The 17,055-nt window shown below is 34.2% G+C and overlaps 3 protein-coding genes across 3 annotated transcripts in view; all 3 read left to right on the top strand.

Moving 5' to 3' along the window:
- Nucleotides 1-743: 743 nt before the first annotated feature.
- HELRODRAFT_84352 (hypothetical protein) lies at nt 744-1,443 on the top strand (the record flags this gene model as incomplete). Its single annotated transcript, XM_009025063.1, has 3 exons — nt 744-861; nt 1,003-1,090; nt 1,323-1,443. Coding segments are annotated over 3 exons (327 nt in total), but the record flags the coding sequence as incomplete, so codon positions are not given.
- A 952-nt stretch (nt 1,444-2,395) lies between these two features.
- HELRODRAFT_177061 (hypothetical protein) lies at nt 2,396-4,118 on the top strand (the record flags this gene model as incomplete). Its single annotated transcript, XM_009025268.1, has 3 exons — nt 2,396-2,787; nt 3,250-3,527; nt 3,670-4,118. The coding sequence occupies 3 exons, from the start codon at nt 2,396-2,398 to the stop codon at nt 4,116-4,118; spliced, it is 1,119 nt and encodes a 372-aa protein (XP_009023516.1).
- A 3,104-nt stretch (nt 4,119-7,222) lies between these two features.
- Nucleotides 7,223-17,055, top strand: part of HELRODRAFT_192996 (hypothetical protein) — a gene marked incomplete at its 5' end in the record, with an annotated part of 9,959 nt that continues 126 nt past the window's right edge. The window contains 20 exons of the mRNA XM_009025267.1: nt 7,223-7,323; nt 8,481-8,689; nt 9,189-9,276; nt 9,447-9,528; nt 10,020-10,112; nt 10,247-10,363; nt 10,533-10,736; nt 10,947-11,095; nt 11,193-11,253; nt 11,658-11,828; nt 12,998-13,091; nt 13,347-13,419; nt 13,660-13,869; nt 14,523-14,624; nt 14,925-15,069; nt 15,209-15,244; nt 15,405-15,470; nt 15,704-15,826; nt 16,236-16,441; nt 16,629-17,055. The exon at nt 16,629-17,055 is cut by the window's right edge and continues 126 nt beyond it. Coding sequence (XP_009023515.1) covers nt 7,223-7,323; nt 8,481-8,689; nt 9,189-9,276; nt 9,447-9,528; nt 10,020-10,112; nt 10,247-10,363; nt 10,533-10,736; nt 10,947-11,095; nt 11,193-11,253; nt 11,658-11,828; nt 12,998-13,091; nt 13,347-13,419; nt 13,660-13,869; nt 14,523-14,624; nt 14,925-15,069; nt 15,209-15,244; nt 15,405-15,470; nt 15,704-15,826; nt 16,236-16,441; nt 16,629-16,833 — 2,535 coding nt within the window. The 3' untranslated portion in view covers nt 16,834-17,055. The remainder of the gene's footprint in view (nt 7,324-8,480; nt 8,690-9,188; nt 9,277-9,446; nt 9,529-10,019; nt 10,113-10,246; nt 10,364-10,532; nt 10,737-10,946; nt 11,096-11,192; nt 11,254-11,657; nt 11,829-12,997; nt 13,092-13,346; nt 13,420-13,659; nt 13,870-14,522; nt 14,625-14,924; nt 15,070-15,208; nt 15,245-15,404; nt 15,471-15,703; nt 15,827-16,235; nt 16,442-16,628) is intronic.

Genomic DNA, 17,055 nt, shown 5'->3' with positions numbered 1-17,055 from the left:
TTCATAAAATTCCGATCATTAGATCTAAATTGTCACTTTTTTTATTACAAAATTTACCGGTTGTCAATTTTGACAATTTTTCTCTGAAAAAATAACCAATGTAAAATTATTTACGTAAGTTAAGTAGTCAGTAATTTTTATAACTACTACCTAACTTTACAAATTAGTAAATAATATAACTTTACATGCATGCGTTGTTTAATTTTAATTAGAATTATCAGTTATGGATTAGTTAATTAATTAATAATTTAAATTAAAAAAGCTTGCTATAAAAGTATTATAAGTACTATTTACAAACTTTCATTTTGTTAGAACATCATCATTCACTGATTTACAAAAACTAATTGAAAAATTTGCCGACAGGGGGCCCGTTTCGTGATTAGGAAGGCTTCTACAGGGGCCAGCACAGAGGCCCCGGCTATTTCTGAGAGGGCAAGTTTAAAAGGAGCCAAGACTGTTTTGACTGGAGAACGAGGTAAAATAAATAATAAATAATAATTTTCATTACTATTTTATTATTATTGTTTTATTAATAGGTGATTTAATAAAATTAGTACCTGAAAAAAGCATTAATTAAATATTCTTTCATTCATTATTGTTTTAACTTTGACAGTTTTAAACTCTAAATAAATTAAAATTATATAACCTTTACTATTTGTAAAGTATATCCAGTGGTAATTTGATCATAATTTATTTTTATTTTGTTTCATTTTATAATTATAATTTTTTTTTAAATTCTAGGTATCAACAAAGTTACCCTCTTGGGTCGAGTGGGCAGAGATTCGGAGGTCCGGGGCTCGGAGTTGAACCCGGTAACTGTGTTTCCACTGGCAACTTCTTACACTTTGAGGACCAAAGATGGTGGAGAAGTGTTTTTTTAAATTTCATTATTTTTGTATTTTTCTTATTAACAATAATAACTAACAAACACTTAATCAACAACAACTACAACATCATCATCAACAACTACAAAATCATCATCAACTACAACATCATCATCAGGAGATTATGTCCAGAAAACAGAGTGGCATAGAATCAGTGTTTTCAGACCTGTTTTAAAAGATATTGTTGCCCAAACTGTCAAGAAAGGGTTTGAATGAATGAGTTTATTTCTTCTTTCATTCATTCATTCGTTCGTTCGTTTTTTTTCCAATTCATTTTTCTATTCATTCATTTGTCATCCCACTCTACTAACAATTTAATATCCATCATAATTTTGCTTTTTCATTCACTCATTCATTCGCATATATACTCATTCATCCATCCATTCATTCATCCATCCATCTATTCATTCATTCATTCATCCATTCATTCATTTTCAGGGATAGAGTGTATGTAACAGGTAGCATAAACTACAGCCAGTTTGTTGATAAGAATAATGCCACTCAAAGAATTGCTAGTATTATTGCCGGTAATAGTAGTATCTTATCCATTTTTTCTTAATTCTTTCATTCATTCATTCTTTCATTCATTCATTCATCCATCCATTCATCTATTAATTCTTTCCAGACGATGTTATAAGCATAAACAGTGCCCATTCAAGAGTGTCAAGTGCTAAAGATGTTGATGAGGATGATGAAGAGTCGCACGGTTGATTGATTGATTGATTGGTTTGTTGATTGGTTTGTTGATTGATTGATTGGTTGATTGATTGATTGACATATTGATTGATTAGTTGATTGATTGATTGACTATAATCGTGATTAAATCTTTTTTTGAATTGGAATAAACCGCAAAAATCGTGTCCATTATTATGTATACTTGATAAAACTAAAAGTGAATTTACGTCCTTGCTATCCTTGCAGTATTTAGTATCTTTCTTTCACGTGTAGTAGTACTAATACAGGTGTATAAACAAAGGATATTACCTGTACGTGTTTGGCAATCGTTTGATTTGAAATTAACTGCACTCGGACTTTATAGTTCTATTATTTTTTTAAAATTATAATTCTCTATAATTATTATTTGTTATTATCATTATTATTGTCCGCTGTCATTATTATTCTTATCTTATTTCTAAATTTAATTAAAATTCACTAATTAGGCAATAAGAGAATAACTTCTCTATATCTCTTCTAGCTTTTATGTACTATACTAAATTCTTATAGCGAAATAGATATACCACACAACTCTGTATATAAATGAATAATAATAACAACATTAATAATAATTATTCCATAGTAACAACAACAGTAATAATAATAATAGACAGCTTAACGACGTTAAATGAATGTGATTAATGAGCAATAATAATAATTTTATTATTAATTATATTAAAATAACAATAGCAGAGGTATAAAATAATAATAACCTTTAAGCATCAACAACAGAACCCCGACAACGTTAACAACAACCTCGTAGCATCAGCAACAAAAGAAACCCAAAAACCGCAAAAATGTCTCATAAGCATCAGCAGCTACATGAACGTGAGAAAGAAATCCTATCGACGTCAACCACCATGACCTTCACCTCCAAAAATCTTCCAAGCCCCAACGCCCCACAGAACTTCCCAGGCCCCGCCCCAAACGACGAAAACCTCGAATTAGTGCAACAACAAATGAAATTCGTGGCCCACCAGCAACAGAGGTCAACGCCACCACGTTGTCACCCCATTTCTATTTATATCTTAGTACAGTCTCTAGGGTGTCTTCTGACCGGGTTAACGATGCTGATCACAGCCCATTGGCCAGGAACTGGGTCACGAAGTTCGGAGGTTCTAAAAATAGTCGGGCCGGTTTTAATTGCCATTGGAGCTCTGTTGTTTGTTATTGGAATTCTATTGGCCAGGTTTGTTTGCTGGTTGACTGGGTTGGTGGGTGACATGAGGGTGACGACTACGACGATGATGATGACGATGTAGATACTTAGGATGATGAAGATGACGACGACGATGACGATGATGATGATGATGATGTAGGTAGTTGTGTAATTACAGGTTCCTTAGAAAGAAAGAGGTGAAAAAATGGAACAAGAAGGTCTCACAGATTGTGCAGTCAGCGTCCAGACAGTGCGTCCTTACACTATTTAAATTATATAACTATACATTATATATTATGTTTGTGTTTGTGTGTGTGTGTGTGTGTGTGTGTGTGTGTGTGTGTGTGTGTGTGTGTGTGTGTGTGTGTGTGTGTGTGTGTGATGCGTCGTTCGATGACGATGGCTGTAATGAATAAATAATTAATTTAACAAAAACAATTATGATAATTATAATTATAGTAATAATAATTATTATTATTATAATTTCGACAGGGTACTAGACCAATCAGCAACAATGCAGCAGCAGAGCAGACAGCAGCTGCAATCACGATCGCAGCAGCAGCCCAGACCAACCGCAGGCCCTGGATCTGAAGAAGAACGCATAGAGCTATTAAGCTCCCCGGACAGCATAGATAAAAAAATGCTGGGTGGCAAAATGGCGGCTGCTTCTTCTTCCGGTAGTGACGCTTTCGTTGCTATGGGCGATAATGACGATGTGCCGGAAGCTGTGAGGATGATGAAGAAGAGGACGAAGAAGAAGCCGGGAGATGGTTAGAAGGATGGAGGAATGAGTGAATGAATGAATGCATCATCGTCAAATCATCATCATCAAAACATCATCATCGTCGTCGTCCTCATCATCATCATTATAAATAAGTCAACAAATTTGTTTCATTCTAATTTGAACCACAGCCTCTTCAAGTTTCGAGAACCTCCAATCAGTGGACGAAGAACTAGGTCAAGGCCACAGATCTGGGTCACGTGAACTTTACAAAACAGGGAGAGATAAATCTAGATCGAGAGAAGAGATTCAGGAGAGAGAGAATGAGGAAGAGGAAGAATACATGACAGGCCGCAAAAGAATCGTCACAAAAACGACCACAGTTGTGAAGACAACCACCACGAAAACTAAACCGGAAATTAAAAGTAGACCCGATACGAAACCGCCATCTGTCCCAGATTCCCCGAGACTTAGGATCAAGATAAAAGCTACACCCGGAACCCAAGTCAACGTTCGCCACAGCGGAACTGAAAGCGAAAGTGAGGATCCAAAACAGAAAGCGAAAGCCCAAGAAAAACCAAAGCCAAAACCGAAACCCAAGCCAAAAATTGGTGGGGGCATGGAAGGAACTGACATTTAGAGTTCCTGGCGGTGGTAATAGAAAGAGAAGTTAACGATGAAAGTGGTTGTAATGGTGATGATGACCGTTAGAATGATTTTCATGATGGTTATGATGATGAAGATGGGGCGATGTTGTTGATTGCATAGCATTTTGGAAGATCAGTTTATTCATATGGAGAGCTGTTTTTTTTATTATTATTATTATTATTATCATTACTTTTTATGACGGACATTTTTTTCTGATTTTATTTTATTATTCAACTTTTTCGCACCTCCATACCCACTCTTACTTACGCGTTTAAAATACCTGTGGTTTTAGAGGCCTTTATATGATAGGAAAAAGAGATAATTTAAAATTGAAATCACGTTTTTGTAGTGTTTAATCAATATATATATATGTGTGTGTTTGTGTGTGTGTGTGTGTTCGTGTGTGCGTGTGCGTGTGTGTGTGTATGGGTGTAAGTCTAATTATATTTTTTACCGTGCATCAACTATTCTTCAAATTTTTTTTTCAACTTTCCTTTTACTCTAGAGCAGGAGTGGGCAAACTTTTTGCTGTGAGGGCCGCATTGAGAACAATTTTATTTTTGAAGGGCCGCATGTGTACTTAAATAGCAAATTTTTTCGACCCGGGGAGAATTTTTTAAGATTTGTGGCTCCTTTTTTTGGTCATAATGTCTGGTTGACGACCTTTTATTAAGCGAGCAAGGTCACGCGGGCGGGCCACATAAAATAGCTTTGCGGGCCGCATGTGGCCCGCGGGCCGTAGTTTGCCCACCCCTGCTCTAGAGACTGCGAGTGCAATTGTAATTACAACCATAATAATAGTTATAATTATTATAATTATATAAATAATAACAATAACAATGATGTCGTTAAATTAAACTATGTTATTAATAATTAGCTTAGCAACTCGAAAAAGTTTATATATAGATATATATAGATATATATATATATATATATATGTGTGTGTGTGTGTGTGTGTACGTGTTTGTGTGCTTGTGCGTGTGTGTGTGTGTTTGGGCCCACCTAAAAACCTAAGAATATAAGAAATAGTCTTTTACGTGATTATTCGTTTTCCGAAAGCAGCCAAAAATTTATTCAAAGTCGTGCGTCAGTTAACTCGTTTGTGTGCTAGTGTAGGCGGGTTTTATTCAGGAATTTGTGACGTCACAAATGACGATGACGTTGGCGGTGATGATGATGATGATGGCTACGACGACGAAGATGATGATGAAAAAAGATTTTTGTCATTACAAATATAAGGCGGAAACAAATTTAAACTTTGCAGAATAAAATTTCAAGCCAATCAACACACCTTCGTACAGGCATACATGCATGCACGCACACACACAGACATACACAGATTAACATGCTTCTATTAGTAAAACACAAGATATTTGCATGCCTGACTATTATGTGTCAAATAATTCCAAATAAACATAATGACCTTATATATATATAAAGAGAGAGAGAGAGAGAGAGAGAGAGAGAGTAAAAGAGAGAAAGAGAGAGATAAAGTTATGCATGTACATATAGTTTATCATGTCTGTAGATGTATACATACACATGTGAGATGATCGCATACCTTTGCTCACCTGGACAATATATATAACTTTGATCAAAGTGTTTTTATAGGCTGACATTAAAATATGTATGTACTTTTTTTGAAATTTTCTCTCTCTTGTTTTTTATCTCTTTTTTTCTCTCTTTCTCTCTCTCTTTCTCTCTCTCTCTCTCTCTCTATATATATATAAATATAGATGTGTGTGTGTCTGTGTGTGTATATATACATATATACAAGTGTTTTTTTGGTGTATGTATGCTATGCATTTATGAATGTGAGTGCGTACATTGTGTGTGTGTGTATGTGTGTGTGTGTGTGTGTGTGTGTATTTATGTATGTGCGTGTTTATATTTGTGTGTGTGTTTGTGTGTGTGTGTGTGTGTGTGTGTGTGTGTGTGTGTGTGTGTGACGCATATTAAGCGAGTGATTAATATTAGGCAGGTATAGTTTATTTATAACCAAATACCAAGTTTCACGTCGCTATCAAATGAATGAATGAATGAATGAATGATGAATGGGTGGAATGATCGAAGAATAAATAAATAAAAGAACGACAGAACGAAGAAATAAAGAATTGGATGAATAATAAACGAGTGAATGAATAAATTGTTAAGTGTACGTGTAATCAAAGCTCATTTGTATCTATGCATTATATATACAATGCATACATACATACATACATACATATATACATACAGTATTTTAATTTCAAAACATACTTGCCAATGAGAAAACTGGTATGTTATTATATTTAAGGCCTGTCTTCATTAACTTGACTAGTGAATAATAACTATTAATATAATTATAACCATTATCTATAATTATATTTAATTATTTTAATAATATCAATAATAATAAGTAGGATATTCTCAGCGAAGTAAAGTAAAATTGATAATTTAAATTAATAAAAATGTTTTGTGGAAAATGCGAATTAGCGATTTTGGCGAGTTTATCAATTCACGGATTATAAATACGAATAATAATTAATCGAATAGTAGAATAGCGAATTTCACCGAATATACATCTGGACCCTTACATTAAGTCGAGTTGTAACACCTATTTGTCGGTATAACCGATTTTATAGATAGGATTAATTGTCGAATTTTCACACACACACACGTACCGACGATTGTTTGGATTATACTTACGAATATTCACTACTAAAAAGGTCGGATAATTAGTTATTTACTCATAATTATAATTAAATTATAATCTAAGAATTAATTATAATTAAAGTATTAATTATAATTAAGTTACAATTAAAGTATTAATTATAATTAAAGTATTTATTATAATTAAATTATAATTAAAGTATTAGTCATAAGTTCAATTATAATTAATTTATAATTAAAGTATTAATTATAATTAAATTATAATTAAAGTATTAATTATAATTTAATTATAATTAAAGTATTAATTATAATTAAATTATAATTAAAGTATTAATTATAATTTAATTATAATTAAAGTATTAATTATAATTTAATTATAATTAAAGTATTAATTATAATTTAATTATAATTAAAGTATTAATTATAATTAAATTCTAATTAAAGATGGCGGGAACTATACACGAGGGCGCTGAATTCGGAGTCGGGGATTTTGTCTTACTTACTAACCTGGATATAAATAGTTTCATGGGGAATTTGAAACTAAGGTATCATCATCATCATAGTCATCATCATCATAATCATCATCAGCAGCAGTATTAGTATCGTATCAGTATCAGTATAGAAGTTAATGTCATTGTCATATTGTTCAATGTCATCTCCATCCACTTAACTTTGTTATCATATTTGTTATCGCTGCATCATCGTCATTTATATTGTATTTATATTTCGTTCGTTCGTTCGTTCGTTCGTTCATTCGTTCGTTCGTTCGTTCGTTCGTTCGTTCATTCGTTCGTTCGCTCGTTCTTGCATTCATTCATTATCACGCACAAATCTGGAACTCACTAACTGTAAATTTAAAAAAATTCAACAATATGAGCCGACATGTTTTCAAGAAAAGTTTGAAGCATCATTTGTTTTGACATTTTCAAGTGATTCAATAGGGGCAATACATACATTCATACATGCATACATTCATACATACATACATACATACATACATACATACATACATACATACATACATACATACATACATACATACATTCATACATTCATACATTCATACATACATACATACATACATACATACATACATACATACATACATACATACATACATACATACATACATACATACATACATACATACATACATACATACATACATACATACATACATACATACATACATACATACATGCAGACACACACATACAAACATACTCGAACAATATTGATATTCATGCGGTTGATGATCTCTTGAAAAAATTTGCTTAATAAAAGTTGTCTCTCTCTCTCTTGAGCAATTGTTCTTATTGTTACTGTTGTTCATATTGTTGTTGTTAAAATTATTATTATAATAATAATAATCATAATTATTATTGTTATTATAGTTATAAATATTAATGTTATTATTGTTGTTGTTTTGCTTTATGATTCATTTTACCTGACCGTTTTCTCCATGATTTGTAAATACTTCCTATTATTCACTCATTCGTTCCTTCATTCATATATTTATTCATTCATTCAGTCAGTCATTCATTTACCCATGCATTCATTCATTCATTCATTCAGTCAGTCAATCATTCATTCATTTATTTACCTATGCATTCATTTACCCATGCATCCATTAACCCATACATTCATTCATTCAGACATTCATTCGATCATTCACCCATGCTTTGATTCATTCACACGACAGATTCCAGAAAGGAAAAATCTACACGTACATCGGGGAGGTGGTGGTGTCGGTAAATCCCTATCGTCCGCTGCCCATCTTCGACAAATCTTACGTGGACATGTACAGGGGCAGGGAGATCTACGAACGACCCCCCCACATTTTTGCCGTCGCAGATGCCGCCTACAAGGCCATGAAAAGAAGAAATAAAAATACCTGTATTGTAATCTCGGGTGTGTATGTCTGTGTGTGTCTCTGTGTGTGTGTGAGAAAGAGAGAGAGAAAGAGAGAATGTGTGGGGTGTATGTTGATGGGTGGAACGTTTTTTTGCGGGTGTGGAAGTGTTTTTTGACGTGTGGTTTGTAGTTGCAGATGTTTTTGACCTGTGGGATTTTGCTTGTTGTGGGGTATATTTGCGGTTTATCTAATCAACCAGCCAATCAAATGATCAACCAATCAACCAACTAACTAACCAACCAACTAACCAATCAACCAACCAATCAACCAACCAACCAACCAATCAACCAACCAATCAACCAACCAACCAATCAACCAACCAATCAACCAACCAACCAAGGTGAAAGTGGAGCCGGTAAAACAGAGGCGAGTAAAATAATAATGAAATACATTGCCTCAGTCACCAACGTTGGTGGCCAGAAGGAAGTGGAGAGGTTGTGATAATGATGTTTGTAATAATAATAATTATAATTATATATATAATTATAACAACAGGGTCAAAAATATCCTACTGCAATCAAACTGTATTCTGGAGGCCTTCGGGAACGCTAAAACGAACCGGAACGATAATTCATCCAGGCAAGTCATGGCCGATTAAGTATCATAATTAGAATTAATTATAATATCATAATTAGAATTAATTATAATATTCTAATTAGAACTAATTATAATATTCTAATTAGAACTAATTATAATATTATAATTAGGATTAATTATAATATTTATATATATAATTTATATAATTTTTTCTAGATTTGGAAAATACATGGATATCAATTTTGATTTCAAAGGCGACCCAATAGGCGGTCACATCAATAACTACCTATTGGAAAAGGTTGTTGTTGATGACGTGATCATGTTGTTGTTGTTGTTGTGACTATAAATAAACAATTTGTTCTGTATAATTTTTATATTATTTTAAATCATTATTTTGTACCATCGCCAAACAGTCCAGGGTTGTGTATCAGCAACACGGAGAGCGAAACTTTCATTCATTCTATCAAGTAAATCTCTCTCTCTCTTTTCTTTTTCTCCTTCTTTCTCTTTCTCTCTCTCTCTCTCTCTCTCTCTCTTTCTCTTTCTCTTATCAAAATTAATTATATATATATATACATATTTGTGTGTGCGTGTGTGTGTGTGTACATAACAATACCAACTTTATTTATTCATCTATGTGTTTTTTGCGTGTTAAAATAATATTATCGAGAATGGTACTATACTACTGCTACTACCGCTACTTCTTCTGCTACTACTACTACTACTACTACTACTACTACTACTACTACTAATACTACTACTAATAAAAATAATAATAATAATAAACAGTTACTATCTGGTTGCTCATCCTTGTCGCCTGAGTATGAGTTGGATTCAAATCCCCGTAATTATTACTACTTGTCTCAAGGCGATAGTTCTCAAGTTAGTATTTTTACTTATTATTATTGTTATTACTATTTTTCTTGTAGTAGTAATAGTAGTAGTAGTAGCAGCAGCAGTAGTAGTGATGGTGGTGGTGGTGGTAGTAATTTTATGAAATATTGAAAATCTGACAGGTAAGTTCGTTGAACGATTCGGCTGATTTCAAAGCTGTGAACGAGGCAATGAAGGTCATTGGGTTTTATGACCATTCGAAGACTTTCTGGAGTATTGTAGCTGCTATCATTCACTTGGTTGGTTGCATCTGTCAATCCAATTGTCAATCAACCAATCAATCAATCAGTCAACCGATAAAAAAATTATCCAACCAATCAAACTCCATTCTGCCATCGAACCAATGAAAATCCATCCAACCAGCCAATCAAAACCCATCCAACAAACCGACCAACCAATCAAAATCAGGGCGAAGTAAATTTCACGGAAGTCGGCGATGATGCGCGGATACAAAATCGCAACTTAGTGACCACGGTAAGCCAGCTACTGAGTGTGGAGCCCAGCGAAACGGAAAAAGCTCTGTGCAAGAGGGTTGTGGCCACAAAGGGCGAAGTCGTCGAAAAGGGGCACACCACCGACCAGGCCAAATTTGGCAGGGATGCTTTTGCTAAGGTTTGTCGACTGGTTGAGTAAAGTTATTTCAGTGATTGCCATCTATTCATTCATTTTTTTGATTTATTTATTTGTCTATTTAATTTTTCGTTTGTCTGTTGATTAAGTCAATTGTTGATTAGTTCGTTCGTTCGTTCGTTCGTTCGTTCGTTCGTTCGTTAGTTCGTTCGTTCTTTGTTTACTCATTGTTTTACTCCTTCACTCCTTCAGGCCATTTACGACAGAATGTTTACGGAGATAGTGAAGTGCATAAACAAAGCGATTGACTTGGACAACAACAACAACAACAACAGAAACATGCAGAGCACCGTCATAGGTGTCTTAGACATCTATGGGTTTGAAATCTTCGACAATAACAGGTCTCAACAATGTCTATTATTATTAATTATTATTAATTATTATTGTTATTAATTATTATTAATTATTATTTTATAATTTTTTTTCAACAAAAAAAAGTTTCGAACAGTTCTGCATCAACTACTGCAACGAGAAGCTCCAACAGCTTTTCATTGAGTTGGTTCTAAAGCAGGAGCAAGAGGAATACGAGAGAGAAGGCATACAGTGGCAACATGTATGTTTGTGTGTGTGTGATTGTGTGTGTGTGTATGTGTGATTGTGTGTGCGTATGTGTGTGATTGTTTGTTCATTTACCCACTCCTTCATTCGTTCAGCTGTTCTAAAAATGTATGCTGACTACTTTAACTAAGAGATTTTTTGCGACGATCTAGTTGAATTGAAACGTTGGTCCGTCAATTCATTCACTCGCCATTCATTCCTCTATCCATCAATTCACCTCCTATTCATCTATCAATTCATTCATTCATTCATTCACTCACTCACTCACTCACTCACTCACTCATTCATTCATTCATTCTTTCATTCATTCATTCACTCATTCACTCATTCATCTATCTATTCAAGGTGGACTACTTCAACAACAAAATTATATGCGATCTAGTTGAAGCTCAACACGTTGGCATATTGGCCATCTTGGATGACGCCTGTCACACAGCCGGAAACACCACGGACAAGCAATTCTTAGACGCTCTGTGCAAAAAAATGAAAGATCATAAACACTTTACCAGTAAATCTGTGAGTTTCTGATTGGTTGATTGGTCGGCTGATTGATTATTTAATTGGTTGGTTGATTGATTGATTACTTGATTGGTTGGTCGATTGGTCGGTTGGTTGATTGGTTGGCTGATTGATTGATTATTTGATTGGTTGGTTGATTGATTGATTATTTAATTGGTTGTTTGATTAATTAAATATTTGATTAGTTGGTTGATTGAATGATTAACCGGCGATTGATAACTTTAACTTTTGATTGATGTTTTATCCAATTATTATTCAATAGCTTACGGATAATCAATTTTACAATTAATCAACCGACAAACAAATCACCCAACCAACCAATCGAGTAACCGACCAACCAACCGCTCAACCAATCACAGCTCAGCCCTTCCGACAAAACGATGGAGATTGGTCGAGACTTTCGCATTTTGCACTACGCGGGTCAGGTGACCTACAAAGTTACGGGGTTCATTGATAAGAATAAAGACACTCTCTATCAGGATTTTAAAAGATTGCTCTATGGCAGGTTAGAAAATCGGAAGATAAATCATTCAAAATACTCAACCAATCAACCAGCCAACTAACCAACCAATCAACCAGCCAGTTAACCAACCAACCAATCATCCAACCACTAAATAACTAACCAATCAATCAACCAATTAATCAATCAACTAAGCAACCAATCAATCAATCAATCAACTAACTAATAAATCAATCAATCAACCAAGCAAAAACGAGTTAATCTCTCAAATGTGGCCAGACGGGGCCAAAGAATTGACGGCAATAACCAAGAGACCAGTGACTGCTGGGGTGGATTTTAAAAATTCCATCATCCAATTGGTTGAGAAAAATCTATCGCAAAAAGTTTGTTAATTGCTGATTGGTTGGTTGATTGATTGACTGGTTGTTGATTGGTTGGCTGGCTGATTGACTGTCTGTTGATTATTTGGTTGCCTGGTTGCCGATTGGTTGGTTGTTGATTGGTTGCGAAAAAGCTAGGCTATCGATTGATAGATAGATTGATTGGAAACAATATCAATTGTAGTAGTAGTAGTAGTAGTAGTAGTAGTAGTAGTAGTAGTAGTAGTAGTAGTAGTAGTAGTAGTAGTAGTAGTAGTAGTAGTAGTAGTAGTAGTAGTAGTGGTAGTAGTAATAATAAAAATAATAATAATAATAATGATGATAAGGAACCGTATTACGTGCGATGTATAAAGCCAAACGAAGACAAATCGCCAAATAATTTTAACGACCAAAGATGTCAGCACCAAGTTCTCTATCTAGGTAATTTTATTATAACTATTTATAACTATAATAATAACTAATAATAATTATTCTAATAATTATTCTTATTATTATCAATTGTAGTAGTAGTAGTAGTAGTAGCAGCAATTAAAAATTTAGTAGTTGAAGTAGTTGCAGTGACTGCAGCAGTTGTACTTGCAGAAGCGTTATTATTATTTTTGTTATTAATATTATCAATAATATTAATAATAATAATAATAATTATTATTACTATTTATTATTATTATTATTCAGGTCTGCTAGAGAACGTCAGAGTGAGAAGAGCCGGGTTTGCATTTAGAATGCCGTACGATCGATTCCTAGATAGGTTAGTGATAAAAAGTTTAGCATTCATTCGTTCGTTCATTCATTCGTTCGTTCGTTCGTTCGTTCATTCATTCATTCGTTCATTCATTCATTCATTCACTAACTCATTCATTCATTCACTCATTCATTTATTTAAACCTTTATATAAACATACAACCAACCAACCGGTAATTCATTCATTCACCAAGCAATCAATCAACCATTCAACCAACCAACCAATCAGGTACAAGATGATATGTAGGTCGACCTGGCCCAATTACCGAGGCGGCCAACCGCGTGATGGAGTCAGGAAAATAATTGAGGAGATGGGCTGCAGTAGTGATGTGCAGTTCGGTAATACGAAGGTTTTCATTCGTACGCCTCAAACGGTTTTCAAGTTGGAGAGTGCCAGAGGGGATAAGATCAGCTCTGTGGTCTGTGTCATGTTGCAGAAGGTCGGGTTTTTTTACAGGTTTTGGAAATTTTGGGCTATTTTTTGTCACTTTTTGCTACTAAACAATCAACATATCAATCTGCCGGTTCCAGTCAATCAATCGATCGATCGATCGAACAATCAATCAATCAATCATTCATTTATTCATTCATTCATTCAATCAACCAACCAATCACAGCGATGCAGAGGAATGATTGACCGGAAAAGGGTGAAGTTTTTGAAGGCGTCTAGGACAATACGATTGGCATTCAAACGCTACAAACTGCGGGCTTATGTTCATTCGCTCATACAAGCTTTTCAGTAGGATTTTGGTTTTGTTTGTTTTGTTTGACTGTTTGTTTGTTTGTTTGCTTGATGGTTTGTTCATCAATTTGTTCATTCGTCCAATTAATCAATCATTCAGTCATCCAATCAATCAATCATTCATTCATTCATCTTTACATTCATTCATTCGTTTAGTCATTCAGTGTCAATCGTTCAATCGTTCATTTCATAAATTACACTTTAAATAATAACACTGCTACTACTACTACTAATACTTTTGCTACTACTACAGCTGCTGCTATTGTGGCGACTACTATTACTACCACTACTATGACTACTTAAAGTAATAATAATAAAAGTAGTAGTAGTAGTATTAGTAGTAATAATAATAATAATAATAATATCAGAGGGGTCAAGCAGTCTCCGAATTTCGGGAAGAAGGTCAAGTGGCCGCAACACCCGCCACAGCTTCAAAAAGTGGCCGCTACATTGCAGGCTGCCCATCGCAGGTAATGATGATGATGGTGGTGGTGGTGATGATGATGATGATGATGGCTGTGGTGATGATGATGATGATGATATTGATCATAGTAGTGATTGAAACAGCATTAACGATAATGAAACAACAACAACAACGACAAATGCATCAACAGTATGTAATATCATAGCCACCATATCAACTACACCTATGGCAATAATAGTAACAGCAACAACATTAACATTAACAATAATAATAATAATATCATAACTATAATAATCATACTAATAACAACAACAACAGCAATCATCATAAACATCATCGTCACCAGATGGCGCGCCTTCAAAATCCTTGAGCCAATAGCAGCGAGCGAGAGGCCTATATTTAGAATCAAATTGTTGGCTGGGGAAACCCTGGTAGGCAGACGTAAACGCTGGGGATTCGAAAGGCAGTGGACCGCCAACTACTTAACTAACGTAACTTAACTAATTATAATAATAATAATAATATTGTTGTCGTTATTGTTGTTGTTATTGTTGTTGTTATTATTATTGTAATTATAATATTAACAATATTAATTATGTAATTATAATATAATTATTATTTATGTTTCAGCCTTTGTGGAATGGGAACGCTCAAAACGCCGAAGAAGTATAAGCTTATTCTTCTTATTATTATTATTGTTATTATTATTCTTATTATATATATATATATATATATATATATATATATATTATTATATAAGGAGGTTTTTAGTGTTATTATTGTTATTATTATTGTTATTCTTTTTTTAATATTTAATTCACTAAAGGTTTTAAAGTTTTTGAAAGACAAAGACCAGTTCCAGAAAATTATCTTTGCGTCTCTCGTTAAAAAAGTTTGCCACCGTCATCATCATCATCGTCATCATCGTCATCATCATCATCACTACATCATCATCATCATCATCATTATCATCACTACATCATCATCATCATCATCGCTACATCATCATCATCATCATCATCATCGCTACATCATCATCATCATCGCTACATCATCATCATTATCATCATCACTACATCATCATCATCATCATCATCATCCATTAAACATCATCATCATTACCAGACAAATCGTTTTTGTAAGTCGACAGTTCGAGGCTTAGTTATAACGGAGAAGTTTGTCTACAAACTCGATCCGAAGAAAAAGTACAAAGACATGAGGCCAGAAAAACCTATTGAAACATCTCAAGTGGGTTTTTATTATTATTATTATTATATTAATAATAATAATTATTATTATTATTGGTAGTAGTAGTAGTAGTGGTGGTGGTGGTAGTAGTAGTAGTAGTAGTAGTAGTAGAAGTAGCAGTAGTGGTTGTAATAGTAAAAGTAGAGGTGGTAGTAGTAGTAGTAGTTGTTGTAGTAGTAGTAGTGGTAGTAGTAGTAGTAGTAGTAGAAGTAGCAGTAGTGGTTGTAATAGTAAAAGTAGTAGTAGTAGTAGTAGTAGTAGTAGTAGTAGTAGTAGTAGTGGCGGTGGTGGCGGTGGTAGCGGTAGTAGCAGCATTGTCGTTTTAATTGTTGTTTTATTATTAATTCATGGAGGCAACTTTTTTTTCGAGTAGTATTTCGCTAATCCCGTCTGGAAACCTCACCGACAGATTACAAGACTGACCGTCACTCCCGGGCCGGATTACCTGCTCTGCCTACACCTGAACGATCTCAATGACGTTGTCGTCTGCCTCACTGACGTCACAGTTTTTCCGGATCAGACGAAAGTTAGTGAGGAAATGGAGAAGCTGAAGAAGCTGCAGTCCAGGGATCTGGTTGGGGAGGTGGTCGGTCGAATGATGGATCATTGGATTAGGTTGGTTTGTTGGTTTGTTTTGTTTGTTTGTTTGTTTATTTGCTTGCTTGTTTGTTAGTTTCCTTTGTTTGTTTGTGTGTTTGTATGTATGTTTGTAAGTATTTATGTGATCATGTTGAGTTAATCTATTAACTAACCAACCAACCAGCCAAATAACCAACCAACCAACCAACCAACCACAAAACAGAGCGTACAAAAAGCGCATAGATGTAGCCATACAGACGACATTTGAATGCAATTTCAAAGGGAAACCACGTTTCATATCGGCGGGGACTGCCACAGGGGGCCCGAATCTGGCCAGCCCTGTCTTCCAGAAAGACAAAAATAACAATGGGATATGTCTTAAGTGGCCTGACTCTAGAATGTTCACTGAGACGAATAACTCGTCGTAGCGAGTAGCGATGATGATGACGACGATGACGATGATGATGATGACTGATGTTTTTTTCATCTTGTTTTCGAGAAAACCATTTTTGATTTCAACGAATTTAGTTCTCTTTTTAAAATATCCGCAAGCCTCTTATTTTAAATTATAACAACGATAATAATAATGATAATTGTAAACAATAATAATAATTATAGTTATATTTAATAATTATAGTTATTATTAATAA

This window comes from Helobdella robusta (assembly GCF_000326865.2).
Source record: "Helobdella robusta unplaced genomic scaffold HELROscaffold_40, whole genome shotgun sequence".
In the NCBI taxonomy this organism is placed as follows: domain Eukaryota; kingdom Metazoa; phylum Annelida; class Clitellata; order Rhynchobdellida; family Glossiphoniidae; genus Helobdella; species Helobdella robusta.
The sequence above is the reverse complement of the archived record's forward strand: the minus strand, read 5'-3'. Positions and strand labels throughout refer to the sequence as shown.